The sequence below is a fragment of the Heloderma suspectum genome, chromosome 1 (genome assembly GCF_057233095.1).
Source record: "Heloderma suspectum isolate Gila_16-S chromosome 1, 16-S_ref, whole genome shotgun sequence".
In the NCBI taxonomy this organism is placed as follows: Eukaryota; Metazoa; Chordata; class Lepidosauria; order Squamata; family Helodermatidae; genus Heloderma; species Heloderma suspectum.
This window is the reverse complement of record NC_139458.1, coordinates 26673547-26696847: the sequence shown is the minus strand read 5'-3', so window position 1 is coordinate 26696847 and position 23301 is coordinate 26673547. Positions and strand designations below refer to the sequence as shown.

Below are 23301 nucleotides of genomic sequence, written 5' to 3'. Positions count from 1 at the left end.
CTTATATTTAAACAATAATAAAAACAATATATCCATCACGCAAATTGTGGAGAAACCCAACAGGAGAAGGTTCCACAAAATGAAAGAAAAGCAAACAAATGCATGAAGCACAAGGAACCCAAAAGGTATTGAATAAAGAGTTCCACAAAAATACTAGCAAGGATGAATATATTTGAAACCCAATACGCAAAATCATAGAAAAATAGGAATAGAGAATTAAACATGGGATTTTACAATTATAGTGGCACAATTTAGAATCAGACTAAAGAGAATAGGGAAGACCCACAGATCAGTTAGATATGAGCTCACTCATATTCCTCATGAATATGCAGTGGAGGTGAAGAATAGATTTAAGGGACTAGATTTAGTAGATAGGGTCCCGGAAGAACTATGGACAGAAGTTCACAACATTGTTCAGGAGGCAGCAACAAAAAACGTCCCCAAGAAAAAGAAAACCAAGAAGGCAAGATGGCTGTCTGCTGAGACACTGGAAGCAGCCCAAGAAAGAAGGAAAGCAAAAGGCAACAGTGATCAGGGGAGATATGCCCAATTAAATGCAAAATTCCAGAGGTTAGCCAGAAGAGATAAGGAATTATTTTTAAACAAGCAATGCACGGAAGCAGAAGAAGATAATAGAATAGGAAGGACAAGAGTCCTCTTCCAGAAAATTAGAAACATCGGAGGTAAATTCCAGGCAAAAATGGGTATGATCAAAAACAAAGATGGCAAGGACCTAACAGAAGAAGAAGAGAGCAAGAAAAGGTGGCAAGAATATACAGAAGATCTGTATAGGAAGGATAATAATATCGGGGATAGATTTGACGGTGTGGTCAGTGAGCTAGAGCCAGACATCCTGAAGAGTGAGGTTGAATGGGCCTTAAGAAGCATTGCTAATAACAAGGCAGCAGGAGATGATGGCATCCCAGCTGAACTGTTTAAAATCTTGCAAGATGATGCTGTCAAGGTGATGCATGCCATATGCCAGCAAATTTGGAAAACATAAGAATGGCCAACAGATTGGAAAAGATCAACTTATATCCCCATACCAAAAAAGGGAAGCACCAAAGAATGTTCAAACTATCGAACAGTGGCACTTATTTCACATGCCAGTAAGGTAATGCTCAAGATCTTGCAAGGTAGACTCCAGCAATTCATGGAACGAGAATTGCCAGATGTACAAGCTGGATTTAGAAAAGGCAGAGGAACTAGAGACCAAATTGCCAATATCTGCTGGATAATGGAGAAAGCCAGGGAGTTTCAGAAAAACATATATTTCTGTTTTATTGACTACTCTAAAGCCTTTGACTGTGTGGATCATAACAAATTGTGGCAAGATCTTGGTGGGATGGGGATACCAAGTCATCTTGTCTGCCTCCTGAGGAATCTGTATAACGAACAGACCACAGAACAACGGACTGGTTTAAGATTGGGAAAAGAGTACAGCAGGGTTGTATACTCTCACCCTACCTATTCAACCTGTATGAAGAACACATCATGCGACGTGCTGGGCTTGATGAAGCCAAGGCTGGAGTTAAAATCGCTGGAAGAAACATTGACAATCTCAGATATGCAGATGATACCACTTTGATGGCTGAAAGCGAGGAGGAGCTGAGGAACCTCATGACGAAGGTGAAAGAAGAAAGTGCAAAAGCTGGGTTGCAGTTAAACCTCAAAAAAACCAAGATTATGGCAACCAGCTTGATTGATAACTGGCAAATGGAGGGAGAAAACGTGGAGGCAGTGACAGACTTTGTATTTCTAGGCACAAAGATTACTGCAGACGCTGACTGCAGCCAGGAAATCAGAAGACGTTTACTTCTTGGGAGGAGAGCAATGACAAATCTTGATAAAATAGTGAAGAGCAGAGACATCACACTGACAACAAAGGTCCGCATAGTTAAAGCAATGGTATTCCCCGTAGTAACCTATGGCTGCGAGGGCTGGACCATAAGGAAGGCTGCGCGAAGTAAGATAGATGCTTTTGAACTGTGGTGCTGGAGGAAAATTCTGAGAGTGCCTTGGACTGCAAGAAGATCAAACCAGTCCATACTCCAGGAAATAAAGCCAGACTGCTCACTCGAGGGAAGGATATTAAAGGCAAAACTGAAGTACTTTGGCCACATCATGAGAACACAGGAGACCCTGGAGAAGATGCTGATGCTAGGGAAAGTGGAAGGCCAAAGGAAGAGGGGCCGACGAAGGGCAAGGTGGATGGATGATATTCTGGAGGTGATGGACTCGACCTTAGGGGAGCTGGGGGTGGCGACGGCCGACAGGAAGCTCTGGCGTGGGCTGGTCCATGAAGTCACGAAGAGTCGGAAGCGACTGACCGAATAAACAACAACAGCAACAAACATAACCTGTTTCAAAACTTCTTCAGAAAACCATTCCTCAAACACTTCAAACAAACATTTCTTTACAATTTTCTTCCTTCAGAAAAACACTTCTTTACAGTTTTCCCATTGCAGTTTTTATAATTCGTGTTCCGATTAGTCTCATTTGGTTCAAGTGCACCCAGGGTTGACTGTAACAAATAAGAGTTTTTAATTATCTACATACTGAAAATATACAGTGCACAACCCTGAGTGCACTTGAACCAACCGAGACTAATCGGAACAAGAATTGTTTGTCTGAAAAATTGTTTGAGGAATGTTTTTCTGAAGAGGTTTTGAAGCCAGTATAACCAAGGCCTTAGGGCCTGTTCATTCAATACCTCTTCAAAATATACAAGCAGTCCCAACTATCCCTGGGCACTTGCTCTTGTTTGACAAACAAAGAGATTCATCGCACGAAGCTGAAATCCCACCTCCTTACCAGACTTTCTGCTTCGGGTTTCTTTATGGGATTACAATGGGCTCTTTACATGGGGGACACATGATCTGAATCAAAAACTTCCTTTCTCAGCATGGTTTTATATGTTTCATTATATACTGCCATCTACTGTATTATAGTGCAACACCATCATTGCACACTGCAGATAACTTGCATTAACATTTCTTATCGTCTTATCCCTGATCTTTCTAAAGTGGGATAAAGCTCAAAAAGCACGGGAAATGCTTTGGAGGTTGACGACGTCATGTAAAGGACCTGCGAACTTCCGCGAATGACCAATCACGAGCATGCAGTAAAAGCCTCATGTAGAAAGGCTCATAATGTCAGAAGCAGGCAAGCCTAGGCATTTAGACTGCAATCCTATATATACTTACCTGGGAGTATGCCTCACTGAACTCAGTATGGCTGAGTCCCGAGTGTATAAGATTGCACTATGAGTCAATAGCTGTTCTTGCAATTACATAGGCTTGAAAAAGTTCCTATGGGAATTGCTATAGTGTGACGATAGCCAGGATACCCAGCTCTTATGTTATGTTTGCCCAAATGAACAAGTACTCAAAGCTGGCCAAGACTGCTTGCATGAAGAACACTTTCAAAAAGTGAAAAACTACAATGCGCTAAAAAGTATACTCACAAATAAGAGAAGAATAAGAGGACAATGCCCCAGTTTACCTACTTTGCAACGATGTCAGAGTGCCGTGTTAACTCCATTATGGCAAAAGATAACTGATTGGCAGTGGTTTCATGACCTGCAAGAGGGAGAATCTAGTTAAGTGAAGGTGAAAAGAATGAAACTAGAGATTATTTGTGAAAACCAGTTTTTCATACCACTGACTATCTTCTTTGCCCTCCTCTGAACCTGTTCCAGCATTTGATCTAATAACTAAGTTCTCATTGGCTACATAAAGCATTTGTTTAATACAGTTTAGAGGACTATGTATGTATGTATGTATGTATTTATTATTGCACTTATATCCCACCTTTTCCCCTCTTCCAAGGAACCCAAGGCAGCTTACATGATATTCCTCCTCTCTATTTTTATCTTCACAACAACAACCCTGTGAGGTAGGTTAGGCTGAGAGTCAGTAACTGGCCCAAAGTCACCCAGTGAGCTTCATGGCTGAGTGGGGACTAGAACTCAGAACTCCCAAATCCCAGTCCAACACTCTAACCCCTACACCACACTGGCTCTATTTACTGTGTAAATAATAATGGAATTTGGCAGTGGTCCAGTCCAAACTACGATACGCTGTTCATAAGCCATCCCCAGCAGATGCCTGTTACTGTAAAATCCTCAAGGAGTCTATAAACCAACACCAGATTATAAGTAATATATATATATATTTAATTTTTATTTATTTATTACATTTATAACCTGCCTTTTTCCTCCTTAAGGCAGCATATTATATATGCCAAGGCAGCATATATAACCCCCCTCCTCTCCATTTTATCCTCACAACAACAACCCTGTGGGGTAGGTTGGGCTGAGAGTCTGTGACTGGCCCAAAGTCACCCAGTGAGCTTCCATAGCTGAGTGGGGACTAGAACCCAGGTCTTCCAACTCCCAGTCGAGCACTCTAGCCACTAAACCACACTGGCTCCCAATAAAGGTTGTATAAATGGTCTTCTGATACCAACCATTACCTAAATCTACTTTTCTGTAATTTAATCTTGATTTCCCATTTACTTGCCTGTAATTTCATATATTGGCCACAATCCAATATATTAGCAGTATACAATTAACTACTTACGCACTAGTAGCGCTGGATGAAGCTACACATTTTCAGCCACATCAAAATATGAATCTAGCCAGTTTGACACCTTAATACGGATACAGGTCTCAAAGCAATCTGCATCCATGTTGGTTGAACATTTAGAAGCCTATTTCTGCCTGCAGATCTTCTCTGGTGGATCAGAATTATTGTGCATTAAAAGGGTAACAGATCTACAAACCTGCAACAAAGAAGGTGACAAAATTGTCCAGCATGTTTTCATCATCACAGTCCCCTTCTTGAGCTGTCAAAAATAGGAAACAAAGAGCAAGGTTGACATAACTCTTCGAAGGGACATGAGAGGAAATTCTGGGACATTAAAAAAATACGAACAGCACCGGAGATAGGACCTCGCTAGTCAGGCAAATGGTGAGGAACAAAAAGGGAAGAGAAACCTTAGAAATGCGGAAGAAATAATCTTATTTATTACTGCATTAAAACTGTGAAGTTCTTAAGCAGAAGCAACTCTCAAAATATTTTCTAAAAGAAAATGCTTTCAAAATTGCAAGAAGCTCATTTTAGGATATATATTTTTCAGAGCTCTAATGAAGCACTTCAGGTAAATGTTTTTTCAACCTTTAATTCAGTGATGACGATATTGAGCAATGTGATATTGCATATTGGGCTGGATCCCAATTTAGTCTCATTTATCATGTAAGTCATGAGTAACAAGTCCCATTGATTTCAATGGGTCTGCTCCAAGTATAACTAAACTGGGATTCAACTCACGGTCTGTAACTTGGGTCACTTCCTTAAGTGATCTCCTATACATGGGCTTTGAGTTCTCTGCTATGGATCTGTAGGTTGTGGCTTGGTTCACTTCTTCGACTGATTTACTTTGCATGGGTTCTGAGTCCTCTGCTGTGGACTTACTCATTGTTCTTCAAACAAGAAATTATCATCTGCGGTGTTATCCATCTGTAAAGTGGGTAAAAACTGCTGGTTTGGTGTCATGTATTGTTTGGTGGCAGAGGACTTTTAGGCACATGGAATACACATGGAATCAATGAAGACTCCCCCCCCCCCTTTTGTTAACAGTGAAGGGGGTGTGTGGAATTTCAGGAGAAAAATCGGAGGGAAGATTTAACCCCCTCCCCTCCCAGAGAGCCATGGTTCTGACCTGAATCAGGCTGTGTGCACTTAAACAAGAGTAAGGAAAAATATAATGCACAGCTACACTATGCATGATTAGCAGAATGTTTAGTGTGGCCCTAAGTGCTGAGATTTCACTGAGTGTGTCTTATAATATTTTTCAAGTTTACCTCTGCACCCCTAAGGACTGGGAACTTGCTTTAATATTTTAAAGACAAAACACAGTCCCTTTTATAATGCCTCCTGTCACTGGGACTAAGCAAAATAACAGAATATAGGAATCAGAAGGATTTGAGTTGATGACTGATTCTAAAATGATGTCTGTCGTAAGACATCTGAAGCATCCCTGACTGATGTTTTTGTCCAACCTCATTATATGCTCCCAAAGAAATATGGGTGGAATCAAACTGTACCCCTCCACTTGAGGAGTCTAGCAGAGGTTTCCACTAACAGAAAAAGAGGGGAGTTCATTTTTGATGATTCTCCCTTCTGTCTGCAGACCTACCATGCTGTTCTGGAAGGTCTCCCAAATTTCTGGAAAATATTTTGCAGGGTAGCGGGAGGAAGTCACATCTCCTCCTCTTCCATTAGCAGAAGCATCAAGCTGGATCAAAAAGCCCTTCCCACAAGCAGAGGAGCACAACTAGATGCCACTGGATGTCTCATGGCTTCTTTAAAGTTTTCCCTGAAATGCAGTCCAAATTTACCTTCCTATAATTTAAACAAACTTACTTACTTACTTACTTACTTATTTATTTTATTTTATTTTATTTCATTTCATTTCTATACCGCCCAATAGCCGAAGCTCTTGGCTATTGCTTCCTCTGCTATCCTCATGCTATCCTCATGGGGAGAAATTATTCTTTCTTTTCCATATGAGCATTTGGAAATTGCAAGTAAAGGCCTGTTCTCAAAACCACAAAGACTAAAGTCACTAGAAATAAGATCCATAGAAAGCAACAGGAGTTAAAATAGTTTTTACTAGTCTGTTCCATTGGTATCACTGGGGGCCAAATTATACATATAAATTACTTTGAAGAAAATGCAGCTGCGAGGTTCTGATCCAGAAAGTGCTCCAAACTAGGGCTGCATCTAAACATAGCAGTTATACTGTTATCATACTGTCATCATAACTATTGGTACACAAGACACCAATGGGCACCAATAGTTATGATATAGTTATATAGTTAATAGTTAGGTTGGGGGCCCATGCCACTGTTTTGCTCCCCTAAAGCTGCTATTTACTGCAAACAGCACCTTCAGGGGTAAACAGCGGGCAGGAAATGGCAGGAAAACAGCATGGATTGGGAGCATGTTCAAAACTGGGCCCCATGGCTGCTTTTCCTTCTGAATAAAAGTGACCAGGTTTAAGGGTGATTTTTTTAAAGTGTCTCTATTGTATGATGTAGTTTGGCCATGGGACTACCTAAAGGCTGTAAATCACTTTGTGCTGTCAAAGATGTGCATAAAGTAATACATGCAAATGATCAAGCTTCCTTCCACAAGGAGTCTCCTACCTGCACCCTTCAGTATCTGAGTGAGAATATCCAATGGAACCTCTTCTCCATCCTGGATGGCCTTGCGCCTCTGCTCGATACACTCCTTCCCAGTACAACGCAGCAGCCTCACACTTTCCTGAACCTCCTTCACCAGTTTTCTATTCCACGGCAGGTACTAAAGAGATAACAACTGTAATCATGAGGAGGACAGCATAAAGGAAAACACAGTGATGGGAGTTATGGCTGTTGAGCATAACTTTCCTGCTAAGAAAGTGATGGACAGAAAGTAGATTGTGGCCTACCGCTGGTGCTCTGGCCCTTTTTGTTGTTGGTTGCTGTTGTCCCTGTGTTTTATGTTATTTTACTGTTATTTTAATAAAAAAAGGTAAAGGTGTCCCCAACCAGTCGTGTCCGACTCTAGGGTGCGGTGCTCATCCCCGTTTCTAAGCCGAAGAGCCAGCACTGTCCGAAGACGCTTCCGTGGTCATGTGGCCGGCATGACTGAACACCGAGGTGCACAAATGGCATAGTTTTATTCTCTTAGCTGTATGCTAACTTGATTACTTATGCTGGAGCAATGTCCCTGGGTCCCACTGTTACAGTCCCTGGTTTTGAGATGTCTGGCATTTAGAATCAGTTGCATTGTGCACAAAAGAGGCCACATTCCAGCACTGTGGAAATCCCAGCTTGACAAGCAGTAAGTGACAGCTTGAGAGAGAGAGAGAGAAAGAGAGAGAGAAAGAGAGAGAGAGAGAGAGAGAATTCACACAAGAAAAACCTGTGCTGACCTGGAAGAACGGATGGCGTGCCTCACTCATTCCTTTCATGATCATGGCCACGGCATGTGGGAAAGGTGTTTGGTCATCATGAAGGGTGTCCAATTCTAGGCCAAATGCCACCTGATTGTATTGAGAAAATGGAGAGGACTGGTCAAAGATCTAAGGGGCTGGGGGCAGGCTGTTCTATTTTCTTTATCAAATGTTTTATTGTTCTTGCCAAATGACATGACAAATACATGCTGCAACTCGTCAATGCTGTAATACAAATTTTAAAGTGTAAAGCCCCGCCACTTATCAGGAACAAAGGCTTACATGAGGAACAAACTTTAATCCAGATTAAATCTCGGGGGCAGGGGGATCTTCACAACAACGGAATGAGAAGTACGTTGGAGTGTTACCCGGATTTTCATGGAATTGGCTTTGGTCCATCAGGGACACACAAAGCAAGATAAACTGAGCATACTGTACCTTTAAAATCTGGTTTTCAGGGGTCACACAAGGCTTGAAAGGAACATACTTTCAGGTGGGGTGGGGGGAGATGAACATCATCAACCTGGTAGGCGCTGCTTAACCAATGACAGACATTTGTTTCCTGCCCCTGTCCAGGCTCCCCATGCTACTACATTTTTATGAATGGAGAGCAACTCATTTCCCCCATGTATGCAGATTTCCCTGAAACAGCCAAAATCCCCAATTCTCCAGCACAGCATCTGAAGGCTCCCCCTGAGAGCTTCCACCCACCCCAATTTCAATGCATTCCAGCAATCTGCCGTGGAGTTATTGCTCCCACCCATTTCACCCCATGTGTGCACTTTTGCCTATTGCTTCCAACACCCCTCTTTCTCCCTTTCTCCTTCTCCCTGCTTGCAATGAGAAGTTCCCGTAAACCCGGGAGATCATTACTGCAATAAAGCGGAGAAGGGACTTTACATAACAATGGAGAAATGACTTTACCTGAGAAACTACAGGCCATCAAAGAAGCACAACATCTCAATAGCGATTTAAGAAAGCAACGGAGAAGTGAAACAGTGCTTTAGGGCGAGTTACTAAAGTTAGCCTTTAACCCTTTCATTTCAGGGGAGCGAGATTTATTTCTTACTTCTGAGTAAACGTGCACAGAAAGGGGGGGATATGTTAAAGATGAAAAGCAGGCTAGCTAAGGTGAATGAGTGTCCCCACTACTGCAGTAATGTGAAGGGTGGCTGCTGCACACCTGGGGATTTTCGCAATGGGAAAAACTACTTCCATTGGAGAAACAAGACAGATGGGGGGGGGGGTGACTACTTGACTACACACTGCCAGGTCACAGAATCACACACAGGATTTAATGCAGGGGAGACATGGCACATTGTGGTGAAACTGTCAGGGAGCTGCTTTCAGTAAAAAAGATGGAGTAAAAGGAGTTTCAGAAAATGCAGCTTTTCAAGAGGGAAACGGTTGGCTGGTTGGCAGTGGATTGGTGACGACGTCATCTGTAGTGAAGGAACTCAAAATGCTCTAACTTCGCATTAAATTGCTCGTGAAGACAGCCCCTGTACCTCTGAAGAAGTTCACATCCATTTTATCTAGTTCTCTCTTTCTGATCTTTCTTTCTGCCAAAGCAAAAGGACCCAGTTGGGCTGCAATCCCATGGAGTTACCTCGGAGTAAGCCCTGATGAATTCAATGGGGCTTAGCCCCTACATACTCCTTACACAGGATTGCACTGTTCGCACGTTATGTAGGAATTTGAGTCAATCTGACCTCAGCTTAGTGCAGGGCCGGCCCGACCAGGCAGAGTGAGGCAACCACCTCAGGCTTTGTGTTGCCCTTTGACTATGGCCCAATGTTGGTATCTGCATTACAGGTCCTTGCTGCTCCTTAGTAGAAACAGAAAAAGCATCCTGTGAATACCTTTGCGATGATGTCCAGTGTCACCCGTCTCAGCAAGTTCATCACATCCACTTCAGTTTCTCCATCTGCTTTTTTCTCCAGCTCCTTCATAAGTTCTTCTGCTTGGTCATTAAAGGTTCTCATTAAGCCAATCAGGTAACTGCAATCAATACAAGTCACTGAAGAAAGAGCTTTGTGGTTTATCAAGAAGTTGTCTTATCTGGGGTTTATAAAGGTGCAATAATATCATCTACTTATACAATCCATTGGGAACACACACACACACACACACACACACACACAGAAGGAAATGAGGCTGAAGAGTGTCCTTTTGCCTTCACCTTTCCTCCAAATACAAACATATTTAGAAATGGGTGGTTAGTTTACTGACATGAACTGAAACGAATATAATAAAAATAGTCTATTGCAAATATCTATTTTGGTCTCACCTTCGATTAAATGCTGGATCCATAATTCTGCGCTGTTTGTGCCAGTGGTCATAGTCACGATCAGTTACTAAGCCATTCCCTAAAAATCTGGAAAAGGTGGTGGAAAAACATGTGTTATTTTATGGTCTAAGCTGCTGCATTATTTTAGTTCTGATGTCATGCCCTAAACTACCAAATCATAGCTCGGAGGGAAAGAGACCAGAGGCTTATGTCTTCCCCTATTCTTCCTCCCTGCTTATTTATTATTTATTTATTGCATTTATATCCCACCTTTTTTCCTCTCGCAAGGAACCCAAGGCAGCTTACATTATCCTCCTCCTCCCCATTTTATCCTCACAACAACTCTGTGAGGTAGGTTGGGCTGAGCGTCTGTGACTGACCCAAAGTCACCCAGTGAACTTCCATGGCCGAGTGGGGACTAGAACCCAGATTTCCCGGCTCCCAGTCCAACACTCTAGCCACTACACCACACTGGCTCTTATGTTCTGGTTTTCATCCTCTTCTGGTTTCCTCTAATGTGCTCTCCCAACTGGGCAAACAATGGTTAGCACTGACTTCCAATGATCTGAAACCATGGTTTGAACAGTTGTAAGACCCCTGCTGAACCCCCACCCCCATCAGATCCCACTACGTTGGATAATTTCCAGACAGTATCCAGTGTTCTGTTTGGTTGAGAAAGGTGCTCGAGCATTTGTTGGTGTTGCAACTTCAGACTTCTCTAAATGAACTGGATTATCTTCGAACATTTCAGTCCAGTTTTCAATGTATGAATGAACGAACGAACGAACGGATCAATAAATAAATAAAATTTGTGGACAATCTATGCAGGAAGCTGATCAGGGAGAATGCATTTCTATTAATTCTGCTGGATTTCTCAGTGACTTTTGATACCGTTGACCATAGCATCCTTTTGAAGTGCCTTTCTGGACTGGGGCTGAGAGGTACCGATTTACAGGTTCCAGTCCTTCCTGGAGCACAGGTTCTAGAAGGTGGTGCTAGGAGACTCCTGGCATCTATTTTGTCCCCGATGTTGTTCAATATCCATGTGAAACTGTACGGGGTAGGTCATCCAGAGTACTGGAGTCCATTGTAATACACAATTGTCATCAATTCACACCTTGGTTACCACCACAATTTCCAGCACAAATGGTTTGTGCTTTACAAAGCAAATTTACAAATGGTTTGTGCTTTACAAAGCAAATTTACAAAGCAAATTTACAGCACAAATTGTAGGACTTTTGTTTTGCATGAAATACACCTGCCCAGTAGCCTTAAGAATCACAACCTCTTTCTGAATACCAGTCAACCATTAATGGTTTTTTTAGGGTGAAATCCTAACTAGATAGGTGGCCGCCTATCCAAAGCAAGGCAGGAGAGGCACGGGGGGATCGTTCCCTCCACGCCTCTCCTGCCTTGCTATTTTTCACTAGACAGCCGTTTTCAGCTGTCTAGTGGGGGGGGGGGCTGACCGGGAGAGGAAGCTGCCGTACAACACATTGGATGTGTCGTACGCGCAGCTCCGCTCTCCCCACCCCAGAACGCCCCCAGCTCCGCCCCTTTTCAGTCGCTCCACACTCCTCTTCCAAGCCCGGAGGATGGGGCTTCTCCACACTGTCTCCGAGGCAGCGTGGACGAGGGAGGTGGTCGGTTTTCCAGGAACTGACCTCAGAGTGTGGGCCCTGAGGTCGGTTCCCGGAAATGAGCATATCCTATGGCCCTCTAGACCAGAGCTTTCCAAACTGTATGCCGCGACACATTAGTGTGTCAGCGGCAGTGTGTAGGTGTGTCATGCGAAATGCAGAAAATTGTGTGGAAGGGCACCACGGAGCTCCCTTACTCACGTTTGCTTCCCTTGGCCCCTCCCCCGGAACTTCCTAAAGCAGCTAATGTTAAAGCAGCTAAGGCTTAGCTGCTTTAACATTAGCTGCTTTAGGATCATGTGGCGTCTTGACGTAGGACGCACATGATTGGCGGTGTTGGAGCAGTATGGCGAGGTAGAGGCGTGGGGCGAAAAGAGGGGAGGGGAGGCGCCGCCCTGGGAGCGGAGCTTGGCCGACGCCGGCACGGAGAAGTAGCAGCGGCCACCAGCCCTGCGAGATCTTGAGCGTGCCCTTCGTGGACTTCTTGCACCGCGCTCCTGCACAGCCAGGCCAGAATAGCGCGCGGGTGGAAACGCCTCCTGGGACTGCACCAAGCGGGCCATCCGCCATCTTGGCCAGTCGGAACGGAGCTCAGTGGAGGCCAGAAGCCTCAGAATCAGTGTGCTCCCAATCACCCAGGCGAGCACAGCTGCAGGCTGTCACCCAGTCAACCCACCCGCTGCTGGCTGAAGGGAGGCCACCCTCCCAAACCCAATGTGACAAACAGCAAGCCACCCACGATGTGGCACTTATAATTTGATTTCTGCCATTTATTTTTATTTTTACTCTGCTGTAATTGTGGATTAACCACCCACCGGCAGTGTACCACCGGAGAGTGCTGGAACTGGACTCTGGACATAGGCATTGCAAATATTTACAGCAATATAGCCTTGTACTGAGACATATATATATTTACACCATTTTTGTTGGACTTTTGCTTCTCTACTTCATGTGTTTTTGCAGCTGAGCTCCTACCTGGGCCTATGTGTCCTAATATGTATTGTAAATACTTTGGTTAATTTTGTTTATTTTTCACATTTTCTTGCACATATTTACATACTGTTACTCATAAATGACAACGATGTATGTTATTATCTTACAAATCATATATTTTTAAAAATATAAATGAAAGGTTTTCATGAGATATGTTCTGTCCCCATACATTTCATTCTTACAATTTATGTATGTGTCCGTATCTCTTATAACAGGTTAGTTTAACCTCCGGTTTGCTAGTAAAACTGAATTACCGTGTCACAAAATGATGCATGTCTAAAAAGTGTGTCACCAACATGAAAAGTTTGGAAAGCTCTGCTCTAGACAGTGTCTAGCGGCCATAGGATTGGTCTCTTAAACTCAATGCATCATGCATAATTTAGCTTTATATTAACTTACCTTACACCAAACAAATTGTAAATACGGCTGTATACAATTCTGTCTTTTGGGTATTGTGGTAACATCAGGTACTCCTACAATAAAATTCTCTTGTCAGTCCATTTCAAATATTATTAAAGTTATCGCACCATCACCCAGGCTAAAATTTTGAGGTTGATATAGATGTTCAGGGCAGGGCCAAGTTCAGTCTAGAGTTGTTGTTGTTGTTCAGTTGTTCAGTCGTGTCCGACTCTTCGTGACCCCATGGACTTCCTGTCCTGCGCTCTCTCCCGGAGCGTGCTCAAGTTCATATTCATTGCATCCATGATGCTATCTAGCCAACAGTCTAGTCATCAGTCTAGAGTGCACCTATTTAAATATTTGGGGATGAATAAGGGGCTCTACCTTTCTACCTTGAGCAGCCTGTACTCAGAGAGATCAGCCTAAGCAGGCTTACCAAAGAGGGGTGTCTGAAGATTTTTTTCCCTTAAGCTTTCAAGAGCTTTGTAGGACACATTCTGGTGTTTGGTAGGGGTGAGGTCACGGGTCTATGTTGTAAGGGAACCAACACAATGCTGAGTCAAAAAAACCTCAGATGTATTAAACTGGGAGCAAGTATGGATTACCAGGGAATGTGGGTCTTAAGGTGCTTCCCGACTGGACTTTTATCATACATTCACATTGCCTCAATCACAGAATTTTACAGGTTCTGGAGACACAGCCATGTTAGCCTATTGCAGGAAAAACAACGAAGAGTCTTGAGGCAACTTATCAAATGTATTCTGCCATATGCTTTCAGGGACACTGTCCATGTCATCCGATATGTGCAATGTTAATCTCAAATTGGTAGATTTATATTCACATGCTGGGGGCAGGAAGAGGGAGATGTAAACTGTGTCGTCGGAGGAAACAAATACAGAAAAGGGCAGAATCCAATGGGGCACTTACGCCACTGCCAATTCTCTTGTACCCCGCAGATTCTGTTGCACAAGCAGGACCCACTGTTTGCATAACAGAGATTTAGTACTTCCCAGAGGAAGCCTTGAAATGAATGGAAATGCTCATTTCTCTAGTGGGACAAGTCAGCAGAGCTCCCTTACGCTAGCTCCATCGGCTTGCTCCGTACTGGAAACAAGCATCTTCCCTCTCTTCCAGTTGCCCCAGAAGGGCTATATCTTTGTTCCTCAAGCAGCAGGCATTGCTTGTGGACAGGAATTGGTGGGTCACAAGAGAATCGGCAGGGCCACAAGTGCCTCACTGGATTCTGCCCAGACAATGATAATTAACAGTTGCTATTCAAAAAATGTTGTTGGGTGATAATACAGACATCATTATGAGCTGCTGCTTCTTTTTCAAAGGGAGTCCAAATGACATTGTGGCCATTACTGCATCTTGTGGTAGCAAGTTCCATAGTCTAACTATGCACCTTTTATCTGTCCTGAATCTCCCACTAAACATCTCCATGGAATGACCCCAGGATCTAGTATTAAGAGAAAGAGAGAGAGAGAGAGAGAGAGAGAGGTGTCTCCCTATTCACTTTCTCGAGACCATGCATAATAATTTTGTACACCTTGATGATGTCTCCCCTTTTTCAAAGCTAAACAGCCAAAGACATTGTAGTAACCTTTCCTTATAAGGGAGTTACTCCAGTCCCTGCAGCATTTTAGTTGCCTTTTTCTGCACTTTCCAACTCAACAATATCTCTTTTTAGGTGTGGCAACCAGAACTACACACAATATCTCAAACATGGTTACACAATAGATTTGTATAAGGGTAATATGATAATGGCAGTGTCTGGTTGGAAGTCATGTTGATTCTTTTCATATGCTTCTATATGCTTACTCATTTTATCTTTAGTAAAGTTTTTCACCAATTTACCCAGAACAGACATTATAATCCAGTTAGCTTAATTTTTCAGATCCCCCAGGATTCCTTTTTAAAAACTGGTGTTACATTGGCCATTCTCCAGTCCTCTAGTAGGCTAATCTTAAGGACATGTTACATATTTGTGTCAGAAGATCTGGAATTTCACATTTGAGTTCTTTAAGAATCCTAGGATGGATACCATCAGAGCCTGGTGATTTATTAATTTTGTTTGTCAATAAGGTTGAGAATTTCATCTTTTGTCACCACTATTTGCCTCAGTTCCTCAGACTCCCTTCCTAAAAACATCAGTTCAGGAGCAGGTATCTGCCCTACATCTTCTGCAGTGTAGCCCAGCTGAAAAAAATCATTCAGCTTCTCTGCAATCTCCTTATCCTCCTTTAGTACTCCTTTAACTCTGTTGTTATCTAATGGTCCAACTGCATCCCTAGCTGGTTTCCTGATTATGTCATATTTAAGGAATTCTTTATTGTTGGCTGTGATGTTATTACCAATGTGCTCCTCAAAATGCTTTCTGAATCTCTTATTATCTATTTGTATTTCCTTTGTGCAAGTCTTTGTTCTCATTTCGGCAAGAATTCCCAGTTCTCTAATAGCTTCCTTGACACTGCTCATTCACCATGCTGGTAACCTCTTGGACTTGTTGCTACCCTTCCTGCCCTGCAGCATACATTCTAGCCGAGCTTCTGTTATTGGTGGTTTTGAATAACCTCCATGCATTTTGGAGACACTTCTTGGCACTTCCCTTTCAATTCCCTTTATACCAGTTCCTCATTTTAGAGAAGTTTCCTCTTCTGAAGTCAAATGTTACCGTGTTGGACTCCTGGGCACTTTCCCACTTAAATATATATTAAATCTGATAGCACTGTGGTCACTGTTTCCAATTTGTTCAATGACATTTACATCTCACACTAGGTCCTGTACAGCACTACTTAGGATTAAGCCCAAAGTTGCCTCTCCTCTGGTCGGTTCTGTAACCAACTGTTCTAGGGCACAGTTGTTTAGGGCATTAAGAAACTTAACCTCTTTGTTGTGACTGGATTTTTCCAGTCAATATGGGAGTAACTGAACTCACCCATTATTACAATACTTGCTTGTTTGGATGCCTCCCTGATTTCATTTTCCATCTCAAGATCACCCTGAGTGTTCTGGTCTGGGGAACAACAGCATGTCCCCAGCACTAAAGTACTTTTGGAACCTGGTATTATCACCCACAGCACTGAGGATGAGTTTGCCCTTTTAGAGTTTCTAGACTGTTTGACACTATACCCTCTTTAACGGCAACACCACCTCCAGTATGCTCTTCCCTGTCCTACCTACAGAGTTTATATCCAGAAATGACAGTATCCCACCGGTTCTCTCCACTCCAACAGGTTTCTGTTATGCCCATTATGTCTAGTTTCTCCTTTTAAACCAGGCACTCCAACTCTCATGTCAATGTATGGCTCCTTTGAAGCTTAACTAGAACGCTCTTCCCAGGATTTCCTGCCACTCTGTGTGGGCTTCTAAATTCCATAGAATATGACTCTAAGCACCAAAGCAGGTGCAGACACATGAGGAAAATGCACAGGTGTGTTGCAGTAGCACATGCTATGCGTGCGAATTACAGTCACGCACCACCTTGTAGCTTTGCACCCTGCACCTGGAAAAATCCCTGTGGATGCCCATGAGGGGCTGCCGAATAAAAAAATCCATATATAGCAAATGAGTGGGGGAACAGAGTTTGTTGGAAACAGCATAATCCAACTGAACTTCCTGGCCAGCTGCAGCCTCCTTATGGGCCGTGTTCATTCTGCTCTCTTTGTCCTTGGCTGTCAGAGAAGGCCTGTGCATATCCCAAACTGGGAAGGCCAAGAAACCATGTGACTATTCCAGGCTGGACTGTGGGCAATTCCAGAGTTTGCATGATAAAAGTCTGTCCACAGCCGAAGGCCCCACTACTGGAGCTGTGGATAGAGCAACCCACTTAAGGTGTTGGCCCTCTAGCAGAGCTTTCCAGAGAAAGAATGAAATATTTTAGATGTAAGCAACTCCAGAACAAACCAGAACACTTCATTTAGACAGAAATTAATTGACTGTTTTATGGCGTTCTTGAAATGTACTGGCTTATAAGCATGAGCGATTTTATTCTCTAAAGGAAAAATAATTGTTGGAAAATCTACATTCATGGCCACTGATAATAACGTAATTGTCACTGTCTGTACTTTCTGCATTTTGTTTCCCTCCAACCTCACTATTTACTCTCTCACCCGAAACCAGGGGTGTGTGTGAGTATGTATGTATATGTGTATGACATACATACACACACACACACACACAGCATCTGATCGGTCTCTAGTCACAAAAGCTTATGCCATAGTAAAGTTGTTCATATTTAAGGTGCCACAAGGCTCTGTTGCTTTAACATTAATGATGGACATCATTAATACATATCTGAAGAAATGTTTTAATACCAAATGAAAACTACTGCAATTAAGATCTCTTGAAAGGTACTTCTTATACAGTTACCTAAAGGAAGTGGTTATGTAAAGCTTTAAAGTAGACAAAGATTTAAAATAGAATTTATTGTTTCTAGTTTATTTGTTACATGATAAAACAACCTGATAAAACATGATGAACTGAAGTGATTTTTTGAGATCAAATGAAGAATGACGTTTTAAATTATTTAACTGAGTTTGTAACTAAAAATTATCAGGGTAATGAGCAAAGCTACTCAAAAGTTAACATACATTATTAAAAAACATTTAAAAAATGAATGGGGCAAATAATCAGATTACACAAATTCATGCATCAGATTTTTAAGGTGGATAATCTGCCTAATACATCAAAGGAGGAACAAGACCAATGGGTGAGCCAGCATTTGATTTACTGGTATGTATGTCTTGCATCTCAGCTCGGAATCAAGGCTCACTCAGCTATTAAAAGATGCTCTGTGCGCTCACTTTTATACTGCATTCACTGTAATCCTCAGAGAGGTAATATTTCATAACATACCTTTACTCCTTCGGGACTTAGTACCAATAGCGTGACTCTGTGAAAGGCATTAAGACGCAGAATTGGCCCATATTTCTCAGCCCTATGAAGACAAAAATTTGAGTAGTAAAAAGTGACCAAATAATATTTTAAAAGATTATACTCTCTCTCCAGGAAACAAACAAAGAACAAGGTATAAGAAATGGCGAAGTCATATTAAGCAAATATTAGAATTATAGAGTTGGAAGGGGCCATTTGGAGTGCAATCCTATTGAGATAATTGACAGCCTCCAAAGTCAGAGATCCTCGCCTCTGTACTCCAGCTGCCCTGCATTTTTGGCTAGACAATTTTGGCTGTCTAGCCACTGCCTCAGGGAGGGAGTGGGAAGGAGGCTGTGAGGCACATAGGAAGCTACGTAACACGGCTTCCTTGGTCTCCTCCCCTGCCCGTCCCCGGGACCACCCCCTTTCCCCCATTTCTGCACTCCGTTTCTGAGCATGAAGATGTAGCCGATGTGGAGAGAACCATGCTGGCTATGAGGGGTTGGGAAGCACAGTTTCTGGGAACCGCGTTCAGAGCCCTGGCTCTGACCTTGGTTGCCAGAAACAGAAAAATCCTATGGTCCTCTAGACAGTATCTAGTGGCCATAGGACTGCTCCCTTAAGCCCTCAAGTCTAACCTCCTGCTCAGTGCAGAAGTCCAGTTTAAAGAATCCCTGACAGATGGCTGTCCAGTCTCTGCTTGAATATCTCCAGTGACAGAAAGCCCACCACCTCCCTAGGAAGTTGGTTCTACTGTCTGACTGCTCTGACCATTAGGAAATTTTTCCTGATGTTTATTTTATTTTACTTATTATGCTGAACCAAAATATACTTTCCTGTAACTTAAGTCTGTTATTTCATATTCTACAGTCTTAGATAACAGAAAACTAGGGATGTACGAAAGTCACTTACCTTTTCGAAGGGTGACATTCACAGTGGGGGGGAGGCGCTCTGTCCCTCCCCCCGAAATTCTCCCCGGCTGGCTCCACTCCACGGTGACTCCACAGAGCCACCGGCCAGGGCTGCTCACAGCTGGACATCCGGCCGCTGGGCAGCCTGCACAGGGATGCAAATGGGGGCCGCCGTGGCCGCTGCCATTTGAGTCCCTGTATTTTGTCATGATAGGCTACGTAAATATTTACGTAGCCTATCACGGCAAAAAAAAAGGGGGGGAACGCAAATGGCGTTCCCTTTTTTTTTGCCGTGATAGGCTATCTAAATACTTACGTAGCCTTAGGGTTGGCGGAAAATTTCTCCCCGAAACTTCGGGGGGCCGAGCGCCAACGTGTTCGGCCCCCCGAAGAAGTTTCGGGGAGAAATTCTCCGCACCCCCCCACGCCCCCCCGGGACGGGACTTACCCTTCCCGAATGTCCCTCCCGGCGGCGGGTCCCGGCGGCGGTTCGTCGGGTCTTCGTCAGGGGCGGGGGTGGCAGCCGATCTTTCGACCGGCTGCCGCCGCCGCCATTCCAATAAAACTAAAAAAAAAAAACGCCCCCGTGATAGGCTACGTGACGATTAACGTAGCCTATCACGGCTAGATTTGCAAAGTCAGCCGTGATAGGCTACGTAAATCGTCACGTAGCCTATCAAGGGTGACTTAAAAAAAAAAGCACGTACGGCTAATGGCAGCCCCCATAGGGAGCCGCCATTCGCGTTCCTTATTTGGTCGCTGTAGTCTACGTAAAGATTATGTAGACTACGGCGAAAATAAGGGCAACGCTATTTGCGTTGCCCTTATTTTCGCCGTAGTCTACGTAAAGATTTACGTAGACTACAGTGACCAAATAAGGAACGCGAATGGCGGCTCCCTATGGAGGCCGCCATTTGCGTAAGCGCTTTTTTTTTTTTAAGTCACCCGTGATAGGCTACGTGACGATTTACGTAGCCTATCACGGCTGACTTTGCAGATCTAGCCATGATAGGCTACGTTAATCGTCACGTAGCCTATCACGGGGGCGTTGTTTTTTTTTTAACTTTTTATTTCGCAGCCAGGCGAGGCGAGGCGCCTCCTCCCCAGCCTGAATTTCGGCCGGGCGAGGCGGGAAGCCTCCCCCCCGGCCTGAACTTCGGGGGGAGAGCAGCGAAGCGCCCCCCCCCACCGCGAAAAGCTGCAAGACCAGGTAAGTGGCTTTCGTGCACTCCTACGTAGCCTATCACGGCCTCCGCAGGGACATAAATGGCATCCCACAGCCTAAACACCAGGGGGACAATGAGAACTCCCTCCAAACTACTCTCTGAGACTGTCCCTGCAGATACAGCCAGAATCCCCAAAACACAGTGCTTCTGATACCCATCTGTCAGGGGTGTTTCTGAGTGCAGGGAGTAGGATAGCAGTTCAGATTCTGAAGGAGAACCACCAGACATGGGGGAGGTGTTTTCCTAAGCTAGTCCAGATATGAGTAGCCTGGCTTCCCAGGTTACAAATGTCCAGCTGGCTGAGGATGAGGGTCCCTCTTTACCCTTAACCCCCAGTGAGAGGCAGCGAACAGGAGGCGGTGGGGTCTGAGGAGCATAACCTAATAGACGCCAGATGCAGGCGCAGAGCAAAGGGAGAGAAGGCAGGGGCGGAACTTAGATGGTCTACCCAATTGGCCTTGCATGAAAAGCTGCGCTTAGAGGCCTCACAAGAAGAGAGGGACCCCCCCCTTAAGTTAGGCTAGTCAGACTGCCTCCCTCTTAAAACAGCGGACAACTCTTGCAACTTCCTTTTGAATCCCCTGAAAGCATTCCTTTGTAGTCTGAGAGTCACTGAGAACTTGCATCTGTATGACCCTGTGAAGTAATGGATTAAAAGCTGTAGACTGAAGCTTCTCATCTGTGTATGTTTGGGCTTAGAAGTGAAGTGGAGGCTAAAGGAATCCTGACACCATCTCACGAAGTTGGTCCAGGATACCATGGTCAATGGTATCAAAAACTGCTGAAAGATCTAGGCTCCATCTACTTGGGGCTTTTACTCCGGTTCTACTCCACCCTCAAATCAATAGTGTCAGATGACGCATGCTGCTCTCCATAGCTAGACCGGTGTTGCTTGCCCTAAATCCTTTTTTTTTTTTTAATTCATTTAGTGTCAGATTTTCCTGTCACAGTGGCTGTTTGGGAGCCCATGTGACCTCAGCTGGCTTTGGCGTGGGCTGGTCGAAGCGGTACTGATTGATGGAAGGGAAAGTAGCGGGGGGCAGGGGGAGAGCAGAAGGGTACACATGTCTACCCTAAAGTAACTCGTTGTCTGTAGTTCCACTCTGCTGAGTACAGGAACAGCCCTGCTGCTTTGAAACTGCACTGTTGTGAACATGGGCTCAGTCGCTGCCTCTCACTCTAAATAGTCATTGAGCTTGGGCAGGGCGGGGGGGGGGACTAGCCCTGCTGTTTTAAAACTGTGCAGCTATGAAGGAGCAGAGCTGTCAGGATTGATTCTGAGCATACAGAGATAGTTAGCAGTTCCGACTCAGAAGGGGAACAGCAGAACCAGGGGAGACATCTTCCCAAGCGAGTTCAGATATGGATAGGTGTGCTTCTCAGGATACTAACACACAGATGGCTAGGCCTGAAGCCCCCCCCCCCCTTTCCCTTCTCCATGAGAACCCAGGAGGAGGAGGAGGAGAGTGCGGGGTATGACCTGAGGGATGCTAGACTGCGGCACAGAGCGAAGAGAGAAAAGTTAGAGGTGGAGCTCAGACGTTCGACCCGGTTGGCTATACGTGAGGGTCGACGTAGGGGAGCATCACTGGAAGGGAGGGGAATCCCTCCCTAAGTTATTCTAGCCAGCAAGTACTTGTTTCAAACTGCTGGCAACGTTGTAGCTCCCATTTGGATTCCCTGTTGCCATTCGTAAATGTATGAAGCAGCTGTATTCCTTTGTAACCTGAGAGTCTTCGAGGATTTGCATCTGTAATGAACCTGTTGATAGTGAATTAAAGGCATGAGACTGAAGCCTCTCTTCTTGTGTGTGTGCATGAGGAAGGAGGGGGCCAAGGGAACGTGACAACAGCTGAGAAATGCTGGCTCAGTTGCTGCCTCTCACTTTAAATAGTCATTGAGCTTGAGGGGGGGGGGGAGCCAGCCCTGCTGTTTTGAAACTGCAGCTATGAAGGAGCACAGCTGAGAAATGGTGGACGCCTGTTGATTCAAAGCTGCACAGACAAGAAAGGGTGGATGCCAGGGCAGACAATTGTCATGTCATGAACATGTACTCTGTCTCCGTGCTCTCTGCTCTCAGCGCCTCTTGCGCTCCCGTTCATTCTGCTCAGTGTCCGGGTGGCAGCAGACACATACGTATGTGTTTTATGTAGGGTTTGTCATGAACGTCTACTCATAAGCAAGTCCTCCGTTGCACCTCATTGAACACGTGAAGGACGGAGAGCAAGCGTCCGCTCATTGCCTGCCTCACACCTATGCAATTGCTGACGCTGATTTCTACTTGCAGCAGGACTCGCCCACCCCAACTAATGCAGCTTCAGTTCCTGCACACACCGCAAAAGCGGAGGAATACAGCACTGCGTGTACTGTGGAAAGAGCTAATTCAATTCTGTGAAAATGCGGATTTTGCCCAAATCATTTCACAAAGCATTTTCCATTTACACTTGCCCTAGTAAGAGCAACAGTGTAACACTACCACATTTTTCTCCTGGTAAAGGTCATCCATCAGGGTGACCAAGGCCAATTCAATCAAAATAACCTCCCATATGTACCTGCCTAGACCCTAAGATCATCTTCAGCTGTCCTTGTCCGGGAGCCCCTGCCAAAGGAAGTGAGGCAGGTGTCTACAAGGAAGAGGGCTTTTTCGGTTGTGGCACCCTGACTGTGGAATGAGCTTCCCAGAGAAGCTCACCTGGTGCCTACACTGTGTTCTTTCTGGCACCAGGTGAAGACCTTTTTTAGAGGAAGGATCTCTTCTCGATCATCCCAGAGTGACATGGAATAATGGGCTCCAGTTACAGGAAGCCAGATTCTGGCTGAACATCAGGAAAAACTTCCTGACTGTTAGAGCAATACGACAATGGAACTCATTCCCTAGGGGGGAGGTGGGCTCTCCCACACGGGAGGCATTCAAGATGAGGCTGGACAGCCACCTGTCAGGGATGCTTCAACTTGGATTC

At 44.4% G+C, this 23301-nt stretch overlaps 1 protein-coding gene across 14 annotated transcripts in view; it reads right to left on the bottom strand.

Annotated features, from left to right (window-relative positions):
- The window catches only part of LOC146357043 (cholesterol 24-hydroxylase-like), a 104289-nt gene that overhangs the window by 69794 nt on the left and 11194 nt on the right, over positions 1-23301 (bottom strand). For 13 of the 14 annotated variants that reach the window (XM_084839134.1, XM_084839168.1, XM_084839144.1 and 10 more), the window contains exons 3-10: positions 18184-18265; positions 13327-13400; positions 10295-10381; positions 9867-10005; positions 7984-8094; positions 7214-7370; positions 4786-4848; positions 3509-3581 (exon numbers count right to left, since the gene is read on the bottom strand). In XM_084839134.1, coding sequence (XP_084695260.1) covers positions 3509-3581; positions 4786-4848; positions 7214-7370; positions 7984-8094; positions 9867-10005; positions 10295-10381; positions 13327-13400; positions 18184-18265 — 786 coding nt within the window. Of the gene's footprint in view, positions 1-3508; positions 3582-4785; positions 4849-7213; positions 7371-7983; positions 8095-9866; positions 10006-10294; positions 10382-13326; positions 13401-14731; positions 14786-18183; positions 18267-23301 lie in introns of those variants that run through there. The other variant, XM_084839248.1, reaches the window with a different exon arrangement.